Source organism: Vombatus ursinus, unplaced genomic scaffold, assembly GCF_900497805.2.
Source record: "Vombatus ursinus unplaced genomic scaffold, bare-nosed wombat genome assembly UNPS02012082.1, whole genome shotgun sequence".
Classification (NCBI taxonomy): Eukaryota; Metazoa; Chordata; class Mammalia; order Diprotodontia; family Vombatidae; genus Vombatus; species Vombatus ursinus.
The window spans coordinates 1,057,286-1,084,029 of NW_020951860.1; the positions used below are offsets into that span (position 1 = coordinate 1,057,286).

Sequence of the window (26,744 nt, forward strand, 5' to 3'; positions counted from 1 at the left end):
TCTCCTCCTCCTGCTTCTTCCTTTCTCTGTCTGTCTGTCTGTCTGTCTGTCTCTCTGTCTTTTTTTTTTTTTTTACTGTGTCTGTCTCCTTATCTCCTTCTTGCTGGAAGTAGAGTCGTCACTCATGGCCTAATCCTACTCTTGATCAGTTCACCCCTTCTTAGGCAACCTGGTGGCCTCATCATCCATATCGGTGCTGTACTTAGTGTAGACACCTGATTGGCTTTGGCACTACTCCAATTCAGAACTCCTGAGCTCAAGTAATCTATCAGCCTCAGCCTCCACAGAGGCAGTAATTATAGGCATATACCATCACATCTGCCAAACTAGCAGTTTTCAAAAAGTGAAATGCAAGATACCAACCACCATAAGAAGAAAATGCTTGAAGTCACTAATTATAAGTGAAATTAAATTTAAAACAACTCTGATCTTCTATCTTATTTCCATCAGATTGACAAAGATAACAAAAAAGAAAAATGACAGCTGTTGGAGAGTCTGTGAGAAGACAGAGAGATTAATGAATTGTTAAAAGAGCTGAGAATTGGTTCAGCCATGCTGGAAAACAATCTGGAACTATACCCAAAAGTTACTAAACTATGTAGCAGCCTCATATGTACCCCAAAGAGTTTAAAGACAGACAGAAAGGACATATATGTATAAAAACTGTTTATAGCAGAACCTTTTGTTGAAGCATAAAACTGGAAATAAAGTGAGTACCCATCAACTAGGGAATGACTGAATATATTATGGCATATGAAATATTATTGTGCCATATAAATCAAGAAAGGAACCAACTCCAACAAACTTGGGAAGTTTGATATGAACTGATACAGATGGAAGTGAAAACAACAAGGAAAACAATGACCATGTTAATGTAAAGGAAAACAATTTGAAAGATGTCAGAGCTTTGATCAAAGTGTAGCAGATTCTGAAGCTACTCTCCCAACTCACACTCACACTGGCAGGTTGGGCTTCCAGAGTTTGGGTGACTACATCTCTCTCTGAGGTACCCTAGAACCTAAGGAATGGTTTTCTAATGATTTAACTCACAAGCCCTTATCAGTGTTTTCCTCCATGATCCTGAGTTAATATCAATTACTACACAGACTTAGTTTTTAAAGGGAGGCATTTACTAAGGTAATATAGTAGAAACAGTTGGTATAAAACATCCCTCAAAACTTTATGACACACACATTTACCAGTGCAGAGAGTCCAGAGGAAAGTGGGCTCGTTTAAAGAATACATGTTACAAAAGGGTAACCCATGGCTTCTGGTTGCTGGAAATAATTTTTTCCCCTTTGTGGGGATACTCACAAAGTTCCCATAAGTATATTATAGCTTCTCTTCTGGGCTTTTTTGTAGAGTCTTGAAGCTACACTTCCTTAGAATAGCCAGTTAGTGCTCAGACACTGTGTTAGCTATCCCAGGAATGCTGCTAGAAGTAGCATGCCAAAGGAAAGTCTATAGTCTTCTGACTCTCAAAAATTCATAGGGTCCTCCTCTGATAAAGTTGGGGATAGGGCAGGGTTTGAGGAGGAAGCTGAGACTAAGACTTTACTACTCCTCCCTTCTCCTTAAGCAATTCCTTCTAAAGGGTTTGGCTCCAAGGCTTTTTCTCCTTTCTGTTATCAAACAGTCATATCTCTGATTCCAAACTAGCTTGATGGTTTAATCAAGCTCCACAGGGCATGACCAAGTCCTATAAGCAATCCAAGCAATATTTCTGTCACACCTGGTTGAAATGCAATGACTAGTTGTGACTTTAGAAGACTGAGGATGAGGTATGATTCCCATTTCTTGGCATAGGTGATTGATTAGTGGTGCCTAATAAGACATGTACATCAACACAGAATTGTTTTTAGGCCCAAAGGGCCTGGGGCACTCATCTTCTCCTCTTAAAGAGTCCCTTACTCTGACTGAATTCAAGTATGTAGACTGGGTTCAGTCCTGGGAAAGCTTATTCCCTAAAGAGAGAAGTTAAGCTTTTTCTCAAACACTTTGGTTCTTCCCACTCCCACCACAGAGCCCCAAAGAACATAACTTAAAACTTAGGTTTGGCTCATGTGTAGGGTCTCTCCAAAAAGGAAGTAGAATGGTTCTAAATATACGATATAAATTAGGTATAGGACAGCTATTTATTTCCTCCACATAAAAGAAATTATTAAACACAAAAGAGTCACAAGTGAATATTAGCAAAATCTTAAGCATGAAGTAATAGCTTAAAGCTACTTTTATACTCTCCCAGAAGGTTGATCCATAAAACATTAAAACGAAGCCAATTAGAAGGCGTACCATACAGTGTAGGCCCAAATCATTCTTGGCCGAATTAGGTTCACCTGTATTGGAACCAGGCAGGGAACATTATTCATGCTATGAATAACTCATCAGAAAGGGTAAACGTAAGTATTTTCTGAACACAGGGCCCTCATTGGCTAGTTAATTTAAAAAAAGTGTGTGTGCATATATATATATGTATATATACACACACACATACATACATATATGTGTGTGTGTGTATATATATATACTATATATACATATATATACACATACACACATACATATATATGTATATTGTATGGGTTTTTGATGCTTTCTAAGTCTAAGCAAGCAGAGAGTGCCAGGCTTGAAGTCAGAAAGACTTCATGAATTCAAATCTGGCCTCAGACATTTACTAGCTGTGTGACTCTGGGCAAGTCATTTCACCCTGTTTGCCTTAATTCCTCATCTGTAAAATGAGCTGGAGAAAGAAATGTTAAAGCACTCCAGTATCTTTTCCAAGAAAATCTCAAGGGGCAGCTAGGTGGCACAGTGGATAGAACACCGGCCCTAAAGTTAGGAGGACCTGAGTTCAGATCTGGCCTCAGACCAAACACTTGACACTTAGTAGCTGTGTGACCCTGGGCAAGTCATTTAACCCCAATTGGCCCCCCCCCCAAAAAAAGAAAATCCCAAAACTGGGCCGTGAAGAAATGGACACAACTGAAACAGCTCAAGTATACAACAACACAAGTCTATCATTGACTATTTTACAGTTTCAAGAGTGTGTTCTGAGACTGTTATATGTTAATTGCTTTATGTGTATATTTTCCTTTCACACCATGCCCAGTAGGAACAGCTAAATGTAAAGAAAGGAAGTCATACAATTGTGATGAATAGATCCACTCCAAATTAATATTATCTAATTAATAATATCAACTGGGACCTCAATGTTGCACAGCAATACTGTTATTTTTTTCCCTTTTGCCTACCTCCCTCCCTTTTGCTGATGCAAATCTTTTTTTTCCCTCTTCTCAAGTATCCTACAGTATCCCTTCTATTCTCCCTCTCAGCAGAAGACCTCACCTCTTTTACTGAGAAAATTAAGGCCATTTACAGTGAACTCCCTCTTCTCCCTGTTGCATACATTAAAACTCTTACATCATGTCGTCTTCTCCTTTGTAAGGCCAATTCCTCTATTAGAGTTATTGGTTCCATTCCTTCTTATCTCTTATCAATCACTAGTGCTTACTATGTACTAATGGCAGTACATACAACCATATACCCACACACCCACAATGGTCTCTGTCCTCATGGAGCTTCTATTATAAACTCCTCCTCTAGGAATTTGTACTTAAGATTATACTCACTTTTTCTCTTCCCCTTCATTTCTTCTTATCTATTGACTCTTTCCCTGCTGTCAACAAACCTGACTTGCTCTCCACTGTTCTTCAGATAGGGAGGGAAGAGGAGGTGGAAAAGGCTTCCTGCAATTGAAATGTGAGCTGGAGTCTAAACAAAATCAAAGAAACCAGGAGGTAGAGGTGAGCAGGGAGAGCATTCCAGGAATGGGGAATAGCCAGTGAAAATGTCCAGAGTCAGAAGACCAAATGTCCTAATTGACAGTGTTACTGGATCTGTGTACATAGCGGAAAGTGTAAAAAGATTATAAAAGTAAGAAGGGACCAGGTTACTGTTTTAAAAGCAAAAGAGATGATTTTTATTTGATCCTGTTGGTAAGAGGGAAGCATTGGAGTACATTGAGTAGGGGGTCAGATCTGAGCTTTAAGAAGATCAATTTCGCAGATGAGTGAGAGAGACTAAGGTAGGGAAACCAAACAGAAAGCTATTGAAATTCATGGGATAACCAGTTCAAAAGGTCCTAGAGACAGTTCATGACGTGAGACCAGAGCACAAGAGAGAAGTTGGGGCAACAGTATGACTGCTGGGTCAAGGTTATAAACAGTTTAGTAACCTTACTAAAATAAGGAATAAGGGGACAGCTAGGTGGTGCAGTAGATAGAGGACTGGGCCTGCGTTCAGAAAGACTTATCTTTCCGAGTTTAAATCTGGCCTCAGACACTTATTAGCTGTGTGACCCTGAGCAAGTCACTTAATCCTATTTATTTATTCCTCATCTGTAAAATGAACTGGAGAAGGAAATGGCAAACCACTCCAGTATCTTTTGCTAAGAAAACTCCAAATGGGGTAATGAAGAATTGAACACGACTGAACAACTACTGTATAGAAAAGTAACTTTACTTAAAAGCATTTTTTTAAAGAATGGTAACTTTTCAAAGCAATACTAGTTCAAGCACTAGAACACTTAGCATGAAGAACTATAATTAATTATGTCTACTTAAAATCACTTTTTTTTGTCCTCTTCCTGCCTGAAATATCAGGACTGACAAGAGGTCGCTGTTAATATTAACAATAATATTAAAATCAGAACAGATCTTAAACACAAAGCAAGCATAAAAAAATGTAATGGTAGGCAGCCTGAAAAATAGAAACGATGATTGTTTTAACAGTGGAGCCCTAATACAGTAGTTCCCCATTTAGAGTACAGGAAGTTTAAAAGTTTCATGACTTGAATCATCATTATAATAATAGTTCACATTTAAATAGGGTAAAGTGCTTTCTTCACAATAACTTCTTGAAGTAGTTAGGGCCAGTATTATCACCATTTTAAGGATGAAAAAACTGTGGCTCCGATGGGTTGACTTTCTCATAGTCCCATAGTTAAGAAGCTTCTGGCTTCAAGTCATTGTTTTTTACACTATGCTATGTAGGTTCTCATCATACAACTATAACATGGCAAACCTGTTAGGGACCTTAGAGATCATTCATCCCACCCCCTCATTTTATAGATGAAAAAACTTGGCCCATTGAATTTGCAACAAGATAGCAGCAGAGACTGGCTTGGAATTCAAGTCAACTTCAGTTTAGCTCTTAAGAACTAACTTTAAAGTAACTGTATCTAAATCTGTATCTTTTAGGTGCTTAGCAAAGTGCACACAGTAGGCATTTGATAAATATTTGTTATTGTTTTCCTGCACAGGCTCTAAGAGCCATTGGTCTGAACAAAATTTTAGTAAAGATGAAGAAATAGAAATAAAATTAATTTTTGAGTTCTGTATTTATTGTGTTTTTTTTAACTATTTACCACTAAGATGAATAACCTTTTTTTTCACCCTTGCCAAAAGTTTATCAGTGAAAACAAATTTTAAATGGTTTTACAATTGTAGGGAAAAGATCCTAACGATCAGAACAGACATTTTCAAGGAAAAAGGGAGTTGGTTTTGGTTACATGGAAGGACTTTTCCAGCTCTCAGATCTTATGTATAATCAAGTCAGCTTTAAGCAGATTGTATGTTAGTAACGTATGTCGCTAAAAGGTCCAATTCTGAGTTGGTTTGCATAGGAGCATTTGGTGAGAAGGTGCAAGGATCACAGTCATTATACTACTTTAAAAAATGCTGTTGGGTTCTTCCTTATAACTGATGCGCTGTGCCCCAAGTTTCGTCTCTTTATCTGGTGACCCCTGGTGCTCTTAGCTGGAATAACCTCGCATAAGAGCGTGGACCAGTGGGGCCCACAGACTTAGAGGATGCTAGCACAGTTAAAACATTTCCTGTTTGAACTTTACAAGGCCGGATTTTGTCAGTGTCCAGTATTAAAGAGAACAACAACAAAACCCAACAAAACTTCCCCCAACAAAAAAAACCAAAAAACCCAGCCCAGTCATAAGTCATATGCACATATAGAAGGAAAGAAGAGCAACGGACCCCAAAATTGCAGCGAAGGTTGAAACAAATTCTGGACAGTAGTTGGTGCAAAAGAAGTGAAAACAATCTCTCTGCCCCACTCCCCCTCCCCGGTACTGGCAGGTTTCAACTCACTTAATTTGTTTTGCTTTTTAAATGAGGGAAACTTATTTATTATTCTCTGGACTCCCGGCTCTCAGAAACATTTTTTCCATAGTGGGATCTAGAGAAGGAGCTGAGAAATGGCCTTAACTGGCATTGGGAGGGAGGGGGATGGGATAATTTTCATGGTTCTTTCCTCTCTCCAATCATTAAAGCTCCAATGGTCCTTATGAGACCTCTTGTGCAATCTTCCCAGAGTCTCTCCCATCCCCTAGAAGGAGTTTGTGGCTTCCCAGGCTTTGTGAGCACGGACTCTGGTTATCCTTCTGTTTCTGCTTTTTCCTCCACCCTCACGCCCCTACAGTCACTCAATATCTACTTCTGCTCTCTCCATTAAAACTGAACAACAGATCATTTTCCATTGCATGGCAACCCCAAGAGGGCTCTAGCTTCAGCAGAGCATGATGGGAGGCTCTTTTAACTCTCACTCATTCCCTTCCCCCCTACCCCCATTTCTTTTCCTTCCCCTCCTCCAGAATTAATTCCTTAATAATGTATTTCTTAGGTAGCGCAGGGTCCCGGATGGATATTAGAATCCACAGTAAGGCTCGACCAGCCAACCCGAAGCATAAAGCGGGGCGGTTTCCCGAACAAACTACAACTCCTAGGAGACACTGGGCTTCAAACTGCCGCAGAGCACCACGGACATCGTAGGCCACCTGCCCCACGTTCCCTTCGAAGTACTGGTCGGAGAAAACCACAAATCCCATGAAGGCCTGAGTGCTAACAAGCCTGCGCGGCAGACAGAGGGAGGGAGTCACGGTCGGGAGGGGCGGGGCAGTACAGCCCCGGGGGGGCGGGGCCCGAGGGGACTGTGTGGAGGCTTCTGGCTCCCGGCGCCATTTAGCGCGGAGTTTCTCAGGCGGACGCGCTGCTTCTCTTCCCTCCACCCAGCCCCACCTTTCCCGGTGACAGAAGGTGCCAGGTGGGGGGTGACGATTCCTTCTCTTCCCCCCCCACCCCTCCACCCAATCCCCTTCGCCTCCTTAACTCCCCGAGCCGGGGGAGCGGCGGAGCGCGAATCCCCTCCCTACCGACCCCTCCCCCCTCAGCCCTGAGGCGCCCGGCACCGGCCCGGGAAGCGAAGGGTTTTTTTGCTGGGCCCAAGGCTGGCGGGCAGGCCTCGGGGAAGGTGGGGTCGGTTCCACCGCGGCCGTGACTTCGATCTTTCCCGTCCGGGCGGCCTGATGGGCACCCAGTGAGGTGGGAGCCGCTTCTGGCCACCCCACCCCCCTGGCGGGGGCGTGTGTAGGAGGAAGAGGGGCGCGACTGACTGAACCGCCGGGAGCCTTCGACCCTGTTCCGTCCCCTCCGCCTTCCTTGGCCCCTCCCCACACTTTTGCCCGGGACCTGGGCGAGGAGACGCCGCCGCCCGCCGGTGGAGTCGGAGCAGGCGTTCCTCCCGCAGCTCGTTGCTGCCGCCGCCCTCGGGGCCTACTAGCCCGCCCTGCTGGGGGTGGGGGGAGGAACGGGACGGTGTGTGGTGGTTGTAGGGAGCGGAGCCGCCACCGACGACGCCGCCGCCGCAGCCGCATCCGCTTCCACTCGTAGCTGTAGTCCTGCCCTCTCATGACTGCGGTGCCTCAGCTCCTTGTTCCCGCCCGGCCGCCCCCAGCCGCAGAATGGATGCGGAGCGTGAGGCGCTAACTCCCCCGGACCAGCGCCTGGAGCCCCAGCCAACGAGCCCACCCGAGCAGCAGCAGCAGCGGCGGCGGCGGCACCACCTCCAACAGTCGGGCCCAGCGTCTCGCCTCGCCGCTCGGGAGACTCGTCGGTGCTGAGCGGGAGCAGCCGTTGCTGGTCGGGAGGAGAAGCTGCGGTCGCTGCCTCGGCCCGATCTTCCGTCTCCTTCCTTCATCCTTTTGGTCTCCCCTCCCCCCACCCTTTCCCATTCAATTCTTGGCCCTGTCTGCCTCTCGCCAGCGGACTGACCATGTCTGGTGGCTCTGTCGAGAAGCAGACCGGTCCTGCGGGGCCCCGCTTCCTCTCGCCACCGGCCGTGCCCCCGAAAAATGGTTCGAGTTCAGATACTTCAGTCGGGGAGAAGCTGGGGGCCGCCGGGAATGACCCCGGCGCCGGCAGGACTGAAGAGTACCGGCGGCGCCGCCACACGATGGACAAGGACAGCCGAGGGGCGGCCGCGAACACAACCACCACGGAGCACCGCTTCTTCCGGCGGAGCGTGATCTGCGATTCCAATGCCACGGCCATGGAGCTGCCCGGCCTCCCTCTGTCTTTGCCCCAGCCCGGGGCTGCCGCAGCCGCCGCCGCCGCCGCCCCCCCGCTGAGTCTTGCCCCGGAGCCCCACCGGGAGGAGCACTCGGCTGCCCCAGCAGTGTCTCTGGCGGCCCCACAGCCTCCGGCCCCCACTGCCCCTGCGGACCATCCCGACGGCGGCCCGGCCTCTGCCGCCGGCCGCGACCCTACCGTCAAGCATGCCCCAGCTGCTGCAGTCTCCAACCATGTGGGCAGCAAAGAGGAGCCTGCGGCCGCCAGCAGTGGCAGCGGCGGCGGCGGCGGCGGCGGCAGCAGCACCCGGGAGCAAGAGGAACGGAGCCAGCAGCAGGACGACAATGAGGAGCTGGAGACCAAGGCTGTGGGGATCTCCAACGATGGCCGCTTTCTCAAGTTCGACATCGAGATTGGCCGAGGGTCCTTCAAGACCGTATACAAAGGCCTGGACACCGAAACCACCGTTGAAGTAGCCTGGTGTGAACTGCAGGTAAAAACCTACTTATTTTTTATTTATCTGGTTGAGGGGAAGGGTGGTAGGCTTGGGGAGAGAGAATAGGGTGGAAGAAACTGTAATATTTTGGAAGTAATCGTGCCAACTTGTGAAGAAGTTGTATCCTTTTGGTCACCACTTATCCATTTTTCTCTTTCTTCCAGCAGAGTTTAGATTGCTGTAGATAAGAGGAGGTTGGGTTTTGGAAGGTATGAATTAAGACTAGTTGAAGGTGCTTCGAGAGAATGGAGGTACTGAGGGAGTGATACCAATAGGGCTTACCAAAACCTGACTTGTATTATTGATGATACTGGTATTAGTGGCAGGGACTTTTTTTTATGAGTTAGTGAAGAGTCCCAGTTTTTTAGGAATAAAAAGATAGATACATCACTGGAAAGTACAGGATCATCCTTCAAAACCTTTACACTACTGGCCGTTTACCACTGATGAGTTGCATTAACTCAAGTGTACTAGATTATTTTTTCCCATCACAAGTTCAGCTCTCAATTCCAAAGACATAGAGCTTGCTCTGTCTTTATATTTGGATTCCTAGTCCGTATCCTAAAGGTGAATGCTGCTTAATGGCTACATACTTCGTATCTACATGCACTTAATACAAAAGTAGTAATTAACTTTAAAAGTTTCCTCCACCTGTTATTCCCGTCTCCCAGTTAAGTGCCCCCCTGAACTAGCAAGATACACAAGAATGTACATTTCATAATGTTTAAGCCATGTAGTTGCTGGCATTAAAATTTCTATTAGTTTTCAGTACATGTTCTGTGCCCAGCATACAGATGTCTCAAAGTGCTTTTAGAATTCTACAGTCTTCATTGTCTTATATTTGTTAGAAAAGTTCATTAAGCTACACTGCCCTAGAATCTAAAACATAATGTTACAACCTTTTAAAAGCTCTTCTGAGGTTGTCACCAGTGCCGTTGTCTTAAATGGTACACAGTTTAACTGACTAGTTGTCTTTACCAAATGTTCTGAGGGTACCATAAGTTGCTAGAAGAAGTTTGAGGCTTTGTTGAACCATATTATCCAAACTACTTATGAAAAATGCTCTGTTAGCCCTTTAAGTCTTAATGAAGTAGAAAAATGGGTCAAATAACATTAGAATATGAAAATAAGTTAAATAGCTATTAGTTAACAGCAGTTTGTGAATGAAGTTCTTCTATTTAAATGTTGAAATTGCTCTTGGCAGATGCTAAACCCTTAAGCCACAAGATAAATAGTAAGTGAAAAATTATCATATAGTAGATGGAAATAAATTCCTAAGTATATAGAGAAGTTCCTTAGAAACTAATGCTTCAGCAGGGTATATTCTTTAAGACCTAAATTGAATTTACTGTAAATGATATTGAACTTTTAATGAGAAACTCTTCAATTAATCAGTGCAGATTGAACTGTCTCTAATTTCTAATCTGAAAGAGTTGTTTAAAGCTCAAGAGATATCAAAATTTACTCATGACCACAGTTAGTATGTTTCAGAGTCAGAATTTCAACCCCTGTCTTCCTGATGCTGGGTCCAGCATTCCACTAATTATCCTGTACTTGAAAAAAGAATTCCCCTTCTATAAACTGACAGATTGCTATCTACTTTCTGCTTGAGATCTGTTGAGAGGATACCAGTAATTCCATTGGCAGGTTATTCTGTTTTGTTTTGTTTTTTTCCGACAGCTCTATTTTTCTTTACTCTCAAAATAATCTAAATTTTTCTTTGCATTAAGTCTGAATTTCTCTCTGCAACATGTATCTGTTGCTGGCTGTGCGTTTTTGGGTCACACAGAAGAAATATAACCCCTCTTACACCTGATGTTCGCGAGGTCCTTTACCAACTGATTGCCATCCTGTAGCCTCTTTCCAGCTTATCAATGGCCTTTTTAAAATGTTCTACCCAGCGTCTGAACATTTCCAGATATAGTATAACTACAGCACAGTAGGACTGTCACCTCTCTAGCTCTGAATAGGATGCCTGTCTTAACACAAATTTAGTTTGCTTTCAAGTCTTTTTGCTTGCTGTATAACACAGTTGACTTGGTTAACTTTTTTTTTTCTTTTTTTCCCAGACTACTGTGTAGCCGTGCATCCTGGATAGTACACTTGGGAAGTTTAGATTTTTTTTTTTAACTCAAGAGTGAGATCTTACATATACTTTCCATCTCTGGTCTCTTAGATAAGGGTACTTCTTTCAAAGCTCAGAAAGTTTTATTATACTTATCCCTATCCAGTTTTATCATCTTAGATTCTGAACACAAAATCTTTTTGGCTCTTTACTCTCACCCAGGGTATTAACTATTCCTCTGAGCTGTGTATCATCTACAAATTTTGATAAACATACCATCTGTGTCTTTGTCCAAAACATTGCTAAAAATGTTAAACAGCATAAAGCCAAGCACAGATTCCTAGGGCACTCAACTGGAGACCTAATCTCAAATTAACATCAGTAAATAAGCATTTATTAAGAATTATGTACTAGATATCTAGTCATTACTGATGACCTTTTCTCTCTGATCATTAAAGCAAATTTTAATTCATCTGACAATATCTAGCTCCTCAGGAATAGTGAGAGATTGTTATTTCTCAGTAAGCTGTATCTATAGCATTCCTTTGATTTACCAATTTATCAATCTTGTCAGAAAAAAAGGATATGAGTTTGGTATGATCTGTTCTTGATGAAGCTGTCCTGGCTCTTGGAGGTCACTGTTTCGTTTTCTGGATATTCACTAATCATCTCTTTCGGTTATATTATTTTCTCAGGAATTAAAGTTCAGTTTACTGGACTATGATTTCTAGGCTCTCTTTTTTTTTTTTTTTTTTTTGTAAATACATATCAGTATAATACTTGCCCTTCTTTAGTCTTCCAGTGACCTTTCAGTTCTTTCTGCTCAAAAATGTCCAGTTCTTGGAGTTCATTGGGTGGTAGTTAAACCAAGCATTAATGTCTTGCCCTAAATATATGTTACTGTATTCCAGATATTGTGCTGAAGATATAATTATAAAAGTGAGATAGTTCCTGCCTTCTAGGAACTTCTTTTTTTTAAGTTTTAAAATTTTTATTTGCTGTACAGTATTTATTTTTTTAAGAGCTTCTTTTCTAGTAGGGGGAATCAGTATGTTCATAAATAAGTAAATATTGGGGATACACCAGGTAAATATAGTGATTTGATGGGAGAGGACAGTAACAACTAAGTGCAATCAGGCAGGGCCTCTTGAAGGAGATGGAGCTAAGCCTTGATAGGCTCTTGGGATTCCAAGAGCTCAAGGTGGTTGTGCAAAGGCTCAGAGATGGAATGTTGTATGCAGGGAATAGCAAGTAGGCAGTTTGTTTGGAGTGAATAGTGAATAAGGGAGAGTGATGGATAATCAGCCTGCTAAGACAGGCTGGAGTTTGTTGGTAAAGGGCTATAAATGCTAGACATAGGAATTTGTATTTTATTCTAAAGACAGTGGAGAGTCACTAAAGTTTCTTGAGCAAAAGAATGGCATTGTCAGACTTGTGGTTTTAGGACTATCAATTTGGCAGCTGTGTGTGAAGGATGAATTGTAGACAGGCAGAGACTGGAGTCAGAAAGAGACCTCTTAGGGCTGTCTGTGCAGGCAAGAGGTGATGATGTTAGGGTAGATGTGGTGGGTAGAGAAAAGAGAATGGATAGGGAAGATGTTGAAAAGTTACAATCCACAAGACTGATTGGATGGGGTTTGGGCTTGGGAGAAGGGGAAGATGGGGAGTAATAAAGGAGAATGAAGAGTCAGGGATGATTCCTAGGTTTGCAAACTTGAGTTGAATAAAGTCAGTAAATTAGCAGGAAGGATGAGTTTAAGGGGAAAGGTAATGAGTACTTGATTTTGAGATGTTTGTGGAACATCCAGATGGAGATGTCTAGTGAGCAATTGGAGTTTTTAACAGTGTTGATGCTCAGGAGAGAGGGGCAGGCCTCATTTTATGAGTTCTTCGATTGCTTTTTAACTTCTCCCTTCTTATCTAGGATTTCAACTGCCTGTTAGCCCTTTTTGTTTTATCCTTGTGTTTCAAAAATTAATTCTTACTGGCAGAGAAAAAAAAAGCAAAATAAAAGTTAAGTAGTTCTACCTTCACTCCTGTCATCATTGTCCCACCTATTCCCTAGCAGCAGAACTACACCTTTGAGTTTCTTAAAAAAAAAAAATAAAATAAAACAACACTTTGTTTTTAGAATTCATTGTGAAACTCATCTCTTTCTGAGCTCTGGCATTGCTGGTGATATTTTAGGGCAGTGCTGTGCTTTTGTATTCCTTGTCTATTACCCACACTTGCTTTCATGTTTTGCACATTTCTTGTACAGTTTTAAGTTGGTTGTGTGTGGCCACATTGGTCTCTTTATTTATTTATTTATTTGTTTGTTTGTTTGTTTTTGCTTAGGCAGTTGGGATTAAGTGACTTGCCCAGGGTCACACGGCTAGTAAGCGTCAAGTGTTTGGTCTAAGGCCGAATTTGAACTCATATCCTCCTGACTTCAGGGCTGGTGCTCTATCCACGGAGCCACCTAGCTGCCCCCATTAGTCTCTTTAGATAGCTCTTCTTCATTGGAATTATTTTTATCTTCAGAATATCACTCATGAATTTTCCATCCCTTCTCAGCTGATTCCCAATTTATAATTTTTTTAGATATAGAAATCCTACTTATTCTTTCTCTAACCTTTTGAAATCTGTTTTTCCCCACTACAGCCCATCTTCATCTCAGTTGCCAAATTGATCTTGGCAGATTGATGGCAGGCCAATATGTTTTTCCCCTTTCTCTTCCTTTTCTTTCCTTTCCCTTCTTCTCCATTACCCTGCTTTCTCACCTCTAAAATCCTCTGTTGGATATTCGGAGTCTTTCATAACCCGGCCTTAGCTACCTTTCTAGTTTTTCCCTACTCTTCGACCCATTGACAGTTGACCTCAGTCTTTTTTGAACAAGATGCACATCTCCTGATTTTTATTTTTACTGGCTATTTGGATGTCCTGGATATCTTCAAGTCTCAGTTAAAATTCCTCCCTTTCCTTCAAGTGCCTTCTCTCAGATTATCTCTAAATTTATCGTATTGTGTATATATCTCTACATACTTGTTTGCATGTTGTCTTCTCCATTAGACTCTTTGAGTTCTTTGAGACCAGGAACTGTTTTTCCTTTCTTTGTAACCCTGAATGCTTAGCACATTACCTGGCACTTAGGAGCTTAATAAATGCTTCTTGACTTAACTTACTCTCCTCAAATCTAGGGTGTATGTAATACTGTGCCCAACATATAAAGGCTTTATCACAAATTACAAGTTGGAAATTGCTCTCACCCCAACCCACTTGCCACAAAGGTTCCCATCATTTTCACTACAAAAACAAGTTTTTCCTTGTTTATGAGAATTGAGTCTAGTATATAGCAGTTCTCCCAGTGCTTCCTCCAGCTTTTGAAGGATAATATTAACTTCTCTGCTTTTGACAGAGTCAAATTGGGTCCTAGTCGTTATGTGTGCTGTGACACCCCCAGCCCCAACCCCCTTCATGCTTTTGTGCTGAACTTGTGATCTGTTTCATTTACTTCCTCTTTCTGTTCAGGTGATCTGTAGCATATATTCCCTTGACAATCTAGCTTCTGTTTCTGCCTTGTTTCTTAGAAGAAAAAGTTTCTCCTTATTTTCTTTTTTTAATCACAGATACAATATGTATTTACACAAAAGCCTTTGAGGCTATCAATCTTATTGATGACTGCCTTCTTGGATTTTGGCCTCCTGAGAATTTCTGACTACCGCTATTGCTATTTTTCTTTCCACAATTTAACTACTCTACACAATCTAGTTGGAGGGGCTCCATGCAGCCATTTTACTCCTTCCCTTCTTTCTTTTTAATTTAAAATACCTAAAGTCTAGTAAATCTAATCAAATATCTTTTTATTAGCCAGTCATAGCTGGGGAGCTATTATTCCTCTTCACAGACAAAATCTTTTAAACCACTTATTCATTTACGAATTTTGTCTTTCTCTTCTGAAGCTTCTGCTTTTGAATGGTAGTTCTTGAGTTTCTTGCCCTAGACCTCTTAATCCTTTCACCTCACACTCACCAAACTGGCAAATATGAAAGAAAATAGGAAGAATCAATATGTAGAGATGCAGCAAAAAGACAAGCACACTGACCGTTGATCTGACCATTCTGGAAAGCAATTTGGAATTATGCAAAAAAAAAATTACTAATGCACCCATTGACCAAGTGATCTCCATTGCTAAGCATGTAACCTAACACAATAAAAAATAGAAATAAAGTTCCATATAACCCAAAATATTCATAGCAACATTTTTTTTTCTGGTAGCAAAGTACTATGAAAAATGTCAAATGTTCATTAATTGGAGAATGGAGAAAAAAATGGCAACATTACTGCACCAGAAGAAATTACCAAAATGAGGAATTTAGAGAATTACTGGAAGACTAGGTGAATTGACACAGAGTAAAGTTAGCACAGTCAAGAAAACAACATACACAGTGATGGCAGCAATTCAATTTTAATTTAAAAGAATTTTTTAAAAACCCAAGGAAACTAAATGCTATGTAATTATAATGACCACATTTAGGCCCAAAAAAGAGATAGATAAATAGACTTCCTTTCTTCTTTCAGAGATTGGGGATTACAAGGGTACAAAATTGTACATTCCTTCCAGGCAACTTTAAAAAAAGGTTAAATGGCTTTTAGAGGTCAAATTACAATTAATAAAAAAAAATTCCATTTTTAAAAAAGACCTAAGCAAGAGCAAGAATAACAAGCTCCAGTAGTTTTTTCATTCTCCCCCCCCCCTTTTATTTTTGCTGTGAAGACTCATTGAAGACTTCTGAACCTAACAGCCATGGACAGTATGTACTTTCTTTTGTTCATCACTTGTTACCTTCTGACAGTATTTGACTTATTCTTTGAACATTTCAGTTTGAAAAAAGCTGGATAGTAGAAAAAACATAGCCCAGTTTCATCCATTTTATAAGGACTCTGCCAAAACTTTCAACTTTGCTTATTATTAAATCTTTTCTCTTTCTACTCTGTACCATGATAGCAAATAGGTTTTGGCATGACTGAATCTTGGGGATACAGTTGGAGGTGTCCTGGCTTAATGGACTGCTAGGAATCCATTAGGAACCGTATTTCATTGACAGTAAATTGGGTGACAAATTACATAGACACATATCTCGTTCTGTTCTCTGTCACCTGTGTATGAACCAAAATATAAGGACAAACAGGTGGAGAATAAGAAGTGGAAATTCAAGTGAAGAAAGACAAGATAATCCAATAAGCATGGCTGTCTTTGGTGTGCTCTGGTTTGGCCCCCTGGAGAAAAAATCTTCCTTTTTTTCTTTTTTAAGCTATGAAGGGAAGAGATAAGCAGAAATAGTTATAGTATAAGAATTGGAATCAGCTTTCTGGAGAAATAATGTTGGCCTGGCAGTTGACAGCTGGAAATCTTAAAGGTTGTTTTGTAGTAATGACACACTGAAAAATTTCAAGTTTAAATGAATGCAGTTTAGTATCATCATGTTCCTTTTTAATATACTGACTTCTTTCTTGTTTTCTACATGCTCCGATCTTCCTCATCTTTAAAAAACTGTCACTTAAATTGTCTGCCAGCTTTCATCTTAAAATTCTCTTCTCCTTTGTGTATAAATTCCTTGAGAAAGCTCCTTGTCTTTTAAACCCTATGCAAGTTGAGTTCTGACCTTATCATTCAACTGAAACTGCCCTCTTCAAAATTACCAATGACCTCTTAATGGACAGATTTAATTCTGATCCTTCTTGACTTTGCAGCATTGGACACTAAATCACTTCTTTCTGGATAGTCAGTCTCTTCTCTAGGTTTTTGTGGCACTTCTCTCTCTTGGTTCTCCTGTCTGTTTCACTCCTCCTTCTCAGTTTCCTCTGTTGGTTTTTCATCATTGTTTCACCCACTAAGTGTGGGTGTCTTTGAGACTCTGTCTTGGGCCCTCATCTCTCTGCAGATGATTCCTATAGATAGATCTCTGTATCCTGTCCTTGTTTCCTTCCTGAACTCCAGTCCCTCATCACCAACTTTGTCTTTTGGATGTTCCAAACTGGATATCCCATCTCAAATTTAGCATAGGCAAAACCAAAATCATTATTGACCTTCTGAATCTTCCCATTACCATTAAGGGTTCCACAATCTTTCCTGGCTCGCAACTTTGGTGTTACCTTCTACTTCTCACTGTTACCCCACATTTCTAATCCATTGCCAAATCTTATCTTTTCTAATTTTACAACATCTCTTGTATCCTTTCCACTCACAGGCAGCTAAGAGATACACTGGGCCTACTTAATGAGCATTTTTTTTTCCCCTGAGTGCATTGGACATATGAAAAGCAAACTTCAGAAGAAAGTTCCATCCTGTTTATGCATGTCAAATTTTCATAGAGATTATATCTAATTACTAAGTTTGACATTTTGTCAGATGTATGTAGCATTTAGGGAGGCTATTCTGTTAACCCTACATGCTGTAAAAGGAGCTGTTACTACAATAAGCTTGATTTTCTTTAAAATTTTAATACCTTCCTTTTTTGTGATTCTTTTTGTTGGTACCTTTTATGTGTTTGATTCATGTGCTAGTTCACATCTAATCAGTTCAGCCTTTGACTTTTGAAGCCTGACAAACTGCTTTTGTCCTCATAATTGGCAGCTATAATTCTTAGATTTTATGTGGTTATTGTTTTTCAAAATTTTAGGGTAGGTATGCTTTACAGTCCTGTTTATACAACTACCTAAGTTGTTAATGCAATAACCATTTTAGAAGAATTCTATTGAAGATAAACAGTATATCTTGAAATATGAATTGTTTATTCTAGTTGAAGTACTAATGTAAGTTATGATACCTATTGAAGATAAAAATTTAATTTTTTTCTTTAACTTAGCAGATATTCATCTACTTTTTTAACCTGCCAAATTATTTGGTGGCCATAGTTGTGACCTAATCACAGATTATTGGGGAAATAAATAACAGAAAATCTGTTCTTTTATTTCTGTGGTTATTATACAATATGCTTGCTGCTTTACATGCTACCAAAATAGCTGTTTTTATGGTAAAGCTACATTGTACAATATTTTAGTCAGTAGTGAAAGAACGATGCTTGATCTGAATATAGAAACAATTTTAAAATTATTATTATAATTTAGACAGGATATCAAGTCGATATTTAAACTCCATCTTCTAATTGTAATTATAAATTCTTTAAAACATTCTTTTATTTTACCCCTGTAAAAAGACCTTTGACAGCCGAATTACTTTTAGCAATGTACTGTTTTAGTTCTGACTTAAGGGAGAAGAATGTTATCTGAGTCATGAACATTATAGTCATGTACCACACCTCATTTATTCCTTTAGGTTCTCAAGCTCTTCTCACCATCCTTAGGTTTGAGATTACTCTAAATCATGAGAGAAAACATATTGTACTCACATTTCTACTTTTGATACAGCCTCTTCCTGCACATTAGTTTTAGTAACATGTATTTGGGGGTGAAAAGGAAATGTCCAGCAATAGTTTATTAGCTGACCATTTAAAAACTTTAAAATAAAACAAAATGCAGTATTATGTAGGAGTAAACTTTGAATTTTGCTTTTTTTTTTCCCCCTTGGGTGTGGCAGTTGGGGTTAAGTGACTTGCCTAGGGTCACACAGCTAGTATCAAGCGTCTGAGGCCGGATTTGAACTCAGGTCCTTCTGACTCTAGGGCCGGTGCTGTCTCCACTGTGCCACCTAGCTGCCCCTCAATTTTGCTTATTTTTAAACTAAAAAAAAATCAATAAACAAAGTTAGGGGTAAAACATTATAGAAAACCTTTAGAATTTGACAGAGTAGAACCAAATGAAATAACAGAAAAGCCAAAAAAAGTTTTTCTTCTATGTCCTCTTCCAAACTTGTCGTTTTACTTCTGCCTTTGCTTTCTTTCTATACAGTTGTAGTCAATATGTACACTTGTGGTTTTAGTGATTTTTTTTTTCATTTTGTATTACTTTGCATAGGTCCTTGCTTGCATGTTTTATCTTCTTTTTAAAGGCACCATAAAATTACATTTGTCAGTTCTTCTTGAAGAAGAACTGGTTATCTAGTAATAGCTCCTTTTCTTTCTTACAGATTTTAGGATTAACAATGTCATCTTTTAGTCTGTATTTCTGCTGGACTCTGAAAACCTAAAGATCCTTTCCCCTAGGAAGGTAACAGAGTACTCTAACTGGTGGTGTGAAAGCCAAGAAAACAAGAAAACCCAGGAAAATGAATGTTGGCCTCCAACTAGGTCTAGATGTTTGTAATAGCCGTAACAGCATAAAATGTGTGTATGTGTATGCATTATGCATATGTATATGCATAATGAGACAGACCCAACTCACCACTTAATAGCTATGAGCTTGGGCCTTTCTGAACCTAACCTTTCTGAACCATGTCTTTTTCATCTGTAAAATAGGAATCAATCAGTAAGTATTTATTAAGAGTTTACAGTGTGCAAGGCATTTGGGATTCTGGGACAAAAATAAAAGTCTTAATTAGATGAACTAATAGCTAACTCAGTTTGTACTATTTTTGTATTCATCACAGCAAATGCCGAATATTTGGAAGGCACTTAATAAATACTTATTGATTAATAAATGTGAATGACAATATCCTTCTGATCACCCCTTGGGCCAATTTTTAGAAGGATTTAAGAAAGTAAAGTATTCAAATCCTTCTCTCCTCTTGTGGAATCTTATTGTTAAGACTTTGGTAATGATGACCTGGAGCTGGAACAAAACTGGAATTTCAGTCCAGTTACAGATCACACCTAGTCCAAAAAGCCCTGGGAAGTCTAGACTGCTCTTTGTCTGGACTTTCAAGTTCCGTCTTTGGTGAAAGCTACTGGAAGATTTCCAGTACTCTTGGAAATCTTACCTACTTTGTTCCCTTTGATTCACCTTAGAAATGTCTCAGCACCCTGGGGTTCTAGACCATAATCTCCTGAGGGCAAAGATGGTGTTTGTGTATTGTAATTTCTGTAATACCACATCACTGAATCAAAAGGCTTGGCACATAAGTAAGCACATAATAATCACATAAGTTATTGGATAAGCATGTGCTTTTGATAGTCATAGGGACGATTTGGCTCTTTTCATCAAATTCATGGTCTCATGTTTGAGGAGTTAAAAAGCAGCATGTGCCAATAGAAAACCAGACAACGGTGAAGAGGCACGGTGAGAGGATCATTTGGAGGAAGTTAGTATGTTTAGCCCAGAGAAGAACTGGATGCTTGGAGGGTGGGAGAGGACCATTATCTGACGAGGCATTATATTAGATGTATTCAGTTTAAACCCAGAAGGCAACAGATAAAAATTACAGAAAGGTAGATATCTACTTGATGTGAAGAGGGGAAGAAAACTTTTAACAGTTAACTGTTCTGAAGTGGAATGTGCTGCCTTGGGAGGTGGTGAGAAGTTTTTAATTTTTTAAAAATTTTTATGTTTTTTGAGGAAATCAGTTAAGTGATTTTCACACAGCTAGCAAGTGTCTGAGGCCAAATTTGAACTCAGGTCCTTCTGATTCCAGGGCTAGTGCTCTAGCCATTGCACCACTTAGCTGTCCCACAGGAGGTTTTTAAAGTAGATGCTGGATGACCTCTTGGTGATATAGGACCAAGTTAGACTGGATTGCCCCTCATGTGTAACTCAATTTCATGATCCTGTCATTTGTTTAGCAATGGGATTAATTTATTTGATCTGAGAGCCAGTATGCCATAGTGGATAGCCACCCTAGATTCAGATCCTGCCTCTGACACATATTGAGTGACCCTGGGCAAGTCACATCACCTCTCAGGGATCTTGGTAACTCTAAGGCTTGCAGAGAAGGTATCAATTTGCATAGTTAGAAGGGGCTTAGACTGTAACTAAGCTAGAGCTGTTGGGCAAGGGAAGGATTCTTTTTCAAACACTTCTAACATCCAAAGAAAATAAATTCAGTTTTTAGGCAAATCTAGAATATATTTTTTAAAATGCTAAAAAAAAAATGTAATTAATTTAGAACAAAGTTTTCCCAATTTTGATCTTAGGATCTTTAAAAATGGATTTTGTTGTTTTAGAAAAATTAAGGTCACCCTTGGATGCTGCATTAAATGTAAAATTAAACTTCTCCAATTTGGTAGGTCCCAAGATGATTTTACATCAGTTGATACTGGCTCCTTTTTTTAGTGCATAGGACAAACATTTTTTAAAATGTGATGTGATATAGCAGATGACTCAAGGATCAAAGGACATAGCTTGCTGAAATAAAAAATTTAGGTCATTTGTTAATATACTTATTCTTTATCTTCTGTGGTCATTTACTTTTTTTAGGAAATCTTTTAACATCTTTTGACTTTGAAAAGACTGTTCGAGATGTTTAATTTTAAGAATGAAGATTTTTAAAAAAAACTTTTAATACATATTCAAGTCAGACGTTCCTCTATTTTAATCAGTTTTTTTTTTTACTTTTACCCATACTAAGCTAATTTTTTTGTTGTTTGTTTGAGAGCTTCCTCAATTAATGCAAACAGGCAGTTATTCTGCAACTTAGTCTTAGAGCAAGGGTTCTTAACCTAGAGCCTATGAACTTAATTTTTTAATATTTTAATAATTATTTCAATCTGTTTTATTTTATGCATTTATAAACATTGTTCAGAGTAGAGGTCCATAAACTTCATCAGATTGCCAAAAGGAACTCCTGACACAGAAGTAGTTAAGAATTTACAGGATCGGCTTAGATTCTTAAAATCTAGCCACTGCTTACCCATGTTCAGACTCCCTAAGAGTCTGCCCAATATGACAGATGTTCTAATAAACCTTGTCTTTGGCTGAAAAAAAAAAAAAGAATTTACAGAATCACTGGGGTTCTGAAAGGTTATGTGATAGCTAGAATGTGTCAGAGGCTAAGCCAATACCTTGAAACCAGGTATTACTTCTTCTGAGGCTGAGGCCAACTTTCTGTCTACTGTGCCCGTTGTTCCCTCTTAACCAAGTTGATGAGGTAACAAGCATTTATTAAGTGCTTACTCTGTGCCAGGCACTATTCTGAGTGATAGATAAAATGTTGATGAAACTGTAAGTTCTGTTTTTCAATTTCATTTAATTTTTTTACCAAGTCATATCAGATCCCAGGCTTTGGAGGAAATAGGTATTTACATAGAGCTTTCCCACTTGTCATTTCATATGGGACTATAAAGTTTTCTTCCTGAAAGATACTGTGTTTTCTGGGGACAGGAGGTGGGAAAGAAGGCAGATTGAAGGAGGTAAGATGTAGATGTGAAAACCTTTGGGGAGGAGGGGCTGTGGAGGAAGGAGAGGAGAGAAATCAGTTGATTTCAGATAATATATAGGTTGTAGACTACAATTTTGTCTTAGCCTACTTGAGGGCAGAGAACTAAACTTAAGGTATTTTATACTACTATTTATTTTGTTAAATGTTTAATTAGAATTATTGAACATCTGTTAATTTTAAGTAGTATGAACAGTATAAATTATATTTAGTTACTACAACCTATTGTATCAAATCATTCAGATAACATCTGTGCTTTTCGATATGGATTTAAAATTTTGACTAGGAGAAAAAAATGTGCAGTGTTAGATGTTTATATTACCTTTAGTCATGTATGACATGTACTGAAATATAGTTATGCTTGAGCTATAGAACTGTCACTGAACTATGTAATTTCTCAGTGTGTTGGGAACTGAGAAAGCACTTGAAAAGAAACACTGGAAGATTTCTAGATTGAAAAGTTCTCTCAGTTCTGTAACCTGTTTTTCCCTCCCCTGCACACACACACACAGACACACAAACTAATATATGTGTGTGTGTGTGTATATATATATATATATAGATATCGATACATATCTATATGTATATAGGCTTCTAGAACCTATAAGAAGGTGCCAGTGTAGGAAATTATTCATGGAAAGACATAGATAAGAATCCATGTAGGATAAGAAGGGGTGGACAGGTGACAATCACAAATCCATTGAAATACTAAAAGATGAGAACTGACCAAAAATAAATAAATAAATTTTGACATCCTATTACAAAATGCTGTGTATGATGATCAATAAACATTTGTGTGTAGTAAAGATATATTGATAGATTTACCTTTTTTAAGTAGTAGATGTATTTAACCCGGATACTTGTACAAAATGCCAAATTCAGTGTGCTATAGACTGAGAATCTTAATTAGAACATATGATGGTTTCCAACATTTGGCAGTTGTCAAGTCATCTACCCTTTACTCTGTTTTAGTGTTGCAAAATTGCACTGCTAACTCTGCATCTCAGAGTAGCATTTATTGTTTAACTGTAGCTGTTCTTCTGTGAACCACTGAAATAATGTTACCAAACCTGCCATTGATCTTTATGCTTCTTATTTTATTTATAGCAGTCACTTGAAGAAAACTGAAGCTACAACTCTTCTTTTTCAGTATCATATAAGTTCGGCAGATTATTTCTGATTTTCTTGACATCTTGATCTTTTGTTTTTAATTATTTGAGAAATATAGTTACCTTTCTTTGTTTCACTTGGCTCTGCTTCTGTTACAGATAATTTTTATGGTAAAGAATTCTAAGTTACTCCTTGCCTTGGAATGCTTGTTATTTGGGGATAAGTTAATATAAAATTTAGCAAAAACTTGTTTAAACTGTTTTATTGTATTTTGGAAGGAGCTCTGTTTCCTGAAACATCCAGGAAATAGAATACAGAAATAAAATCTAAGGACTGCATGTTTAATACTTAAATTATTAAATAAGCATTGATTAATTGCCTACCATGAGCTAGGCACTAGAGAGACAAAGCCAAGAGGGAGAATCTATCTGCTCTCAAAGAACATATATTTTATTGAGGGAAGTGACACGTACAATATACAATATATTACAAAATCAGTAGAGGTAAGTTGGGAGAGGAGAGGGCACTAGCTAGCAGCCGGGTAGATTAGAAAAGTCTTTATGTAAAAGGTATTGCTTGAGCAAGAGTTTCGAAGTAAAGACCTTGTGAGAGTTGGAGATAAGGTGGGAGTACATTGAAGGCATTAGGGATAGCCACACAAAGGTGTGGAGTTGAGTTAAGAGTGTTACGTATGAGGAACAGTAAGGACCCAGTTTGACTGAAGCACAAAGTGTAGGAAGGGGGAATAATGAATGGTGTTGGAAAGGTAGTTAGTTTGGGGCTACGTTGTAAAAGGCTGAACAGAGGAACTTAGATTTGATCCCAGAGGCAAACCGGAGCCAGTGGACTTTAATAAGTGAAGGATGAGTAACATGGTCAGACCTGCATTTTATGAAAATCACATTGGCAGCTATGTGGAGGATGGAATAGAGAATGTTTGAAGGCGGGAATGAATCAGGTTACTGTAGTAGTCCCTCTGAGAAGTGATAAGATGATTAATAGGGTAGTGGCTATGTACATAGAAAGCAATAGGTTCAAGAGATACTGTGGAGGTACAAGCTATAAGATTTGACATCTGATTCAGTATGTGAGGTAAAAGAGAATAAGAAGTTAAGAATAAAATTGATGTTGCCAACCTGACTGATTGATAGTGATGCCCCTTGAGAGAAACAGTAAAGTTTTTAAAATTGTATTGGCTTTGGGAAGAAAGATAATGAATTCGGTTTTGGAAATGTTGATAAAGAATCAAACAAGCACTGAATAAGTTGTTAAGCCTTATTTATTTTTGGCTTGGTTCCTAAGAGAAACTTTTTTAGGATTAAAAAAAACTCACTTTAAAATATTGAAAGGTTTCTGTGTAGGTCCACTTTAGTGAAGACATGCCAACCTCCTATCTAAGAGAAAATAGAGCTCTTATTTAGACATCGGACCTATGCCTTAGGGAGCAGTCGATCTTAGAGGTGATTGTTATTCTCAGTAATAGCTGGATCTAAAAAATCTTTATAAACTGTACTAAATTTCAAGTTCTAGTAAAAAGCAAACTTTTTACCTTGGAAATCATTGGGTTATATATTCCACACAAAGTGCCAATTTTTAAAAAAAGTTTTTGATAAGAATCTTTCTAAAATTTACTGTGTATTTGCTTGCCATCTTAAGCAGAGAATTAATTTTAACCTTTTCAGATCTCAGTGTCAGTGTCATTGTTGTATAAACTTGTAGTTATAATAAAATTCTTGAAAGAGATACATTAAAGAATTGAATTTATTTTCAGACTTTTTTTTTAACCAGAGATAGAAATAGCATTATGAAGTGTTTGAGAATATGAGAAAAAATGGAGTTGTCAGGACAAAAATACTCATAGATCTGTGATTTCATCAATTTGGGAATTCTTTTTATCTATGAAGATTGCAAACCAATCGATGTCTATTCATCTTCTGATTTTTGTCCATGTCCTTCTATCAAGTTGTCACAGTGCTGGGGGCTTTCCTCAATTACTTTTGAGATTTTTAGGGTACTAGTGGAAAACTCTTAAGTGTCCATCTGATATCTCTCACCATGGACTAGCCTATCTTCTTATTATAATGCATTTTCTTGATGACATTTTTTATTCCAGTTCTTATTCAGGGATTCTCATTGCTAGAGACATCTATTTCATCTATCACTATCATATAGAAAACTTGTAGAATGATGATATTAAAAAAATGGGCTTTTCTTTTCATGGGAAGCTTGAGGTCATTAAAGAAGCTTTGCAATTTCCTAATGGCAGTCGAGCCTGCTCATTTCCTCTTTAGCTTGGGGTCCAATTTGTTGATCATTTATTGTCTGCTCTGCATATATATTCTGATGGACTAATTGACAAGACTTTTTTTGACAAGACAATTGACTAATTGATGGACTAATTGGAAACTATAGGTTTCCATCCAAATTTGTGTTGTAATCTGTGCAATAGAACTTGTTGACTGAGTCCACTAAATATTGATGCTGTGTGCTACATTTTTCATTCCCTACCCCATCCTGCCATCTCCCAAGCACCTATCTGAAATCTTCTTTAACCATTGCCTCTACTCTTAACCTCTTTTAGCACATGTCCTCACATCCTGCTTTACTGATAAGATTGAGGTCATCTAGCACAAATTCCCATTCTCTATGCCTCAAAATTTCTTGGTCTTTCCTGTCTTTCTTCTTTTTTTCTATTCATAGTGGATGAGGTTGCATCCCTTTCTCACACACTCACACACACACACACACACACACACACACACACACACACACACACACACACACACACCCCTTGCTATATGCCAGGCACTGTGCTAAGTACTGAGGATACAGGTAAAAGCAAGCAAGATAGTCCCTGCCTTCGGGTAGCTTACATTCTAACAGAGGAAGACAACACATGAAGGACAGAATTGTAAAATAGGTTTGGAAATGGCCTTGAAATGGAGTGGTAGCCTGATTCTGGGAGGACTAGCAGAAAGCTCATTTATCAGACCTCAAGGTCCCAGGGGCAGAGTCTACATTCTGCCCGGAGAGTAAAAGAAGGATTGGGGTACAGGCAGTTTTGGCTGGGAAGAATTATTATTTTTCATCCTAGCCTTTTGCTTCTCTGAGAGTAACCTCAGACTTAATTATTTTCTCTTTCCAGTAGATCATCGATCTGTAGATCATTGATCTCTTCCCTCTTGCTATCAGATGTTACTTTTTAAATACTGTCATTGTAATATAGTTGATCTGCTGCCTAACTTCTTAGACAGCTATCTGGGTCACCAGGGATTGTCCTCTGGATAAAGATGGGGTGCTTTTCCTAAGGATGAGTCCAACTTCTGTGGAGTGCATATGAGCTTTGTGATAGCTGTTTGCCAAAGGTTTTTTTAATTTCTAATTGCTAGGTGGTGCTACTAATGGTTA

At 39.3% G+C, this 26,744-nt stretch overlaps 1 protein-coding gene across 7 annotated transcripts in view; it reads left to right on the forward strand.

Moving 5' to 3' along the window:
- The first annotated feature begins 7,975 nt into the window (after positions 1-7,975).
- The window catches only part of WNK1 (WNK lysine deficient protein kinase 1), a 160,698-nt gene continuing 141,929 nt past the window's right edge, over positions 7,976-26,744 (forward strand). For all 7 annotated transcript variants that reach the window (XM_027857300.1, XM_027857291.1, XM_027857293.1 and 4 more), the window contains exon 1: positions 7,976-8,910. In XM_027857300.1, coding sequence (XP_027713101.1) covers positions 8,122-8,910 — 789 coding nt within the window. In that variant the 5' untranslated portion in view covers positions 7,976-8,121. The remainder of the gene's footprint in view (positions 8,911-26,744) is intronic.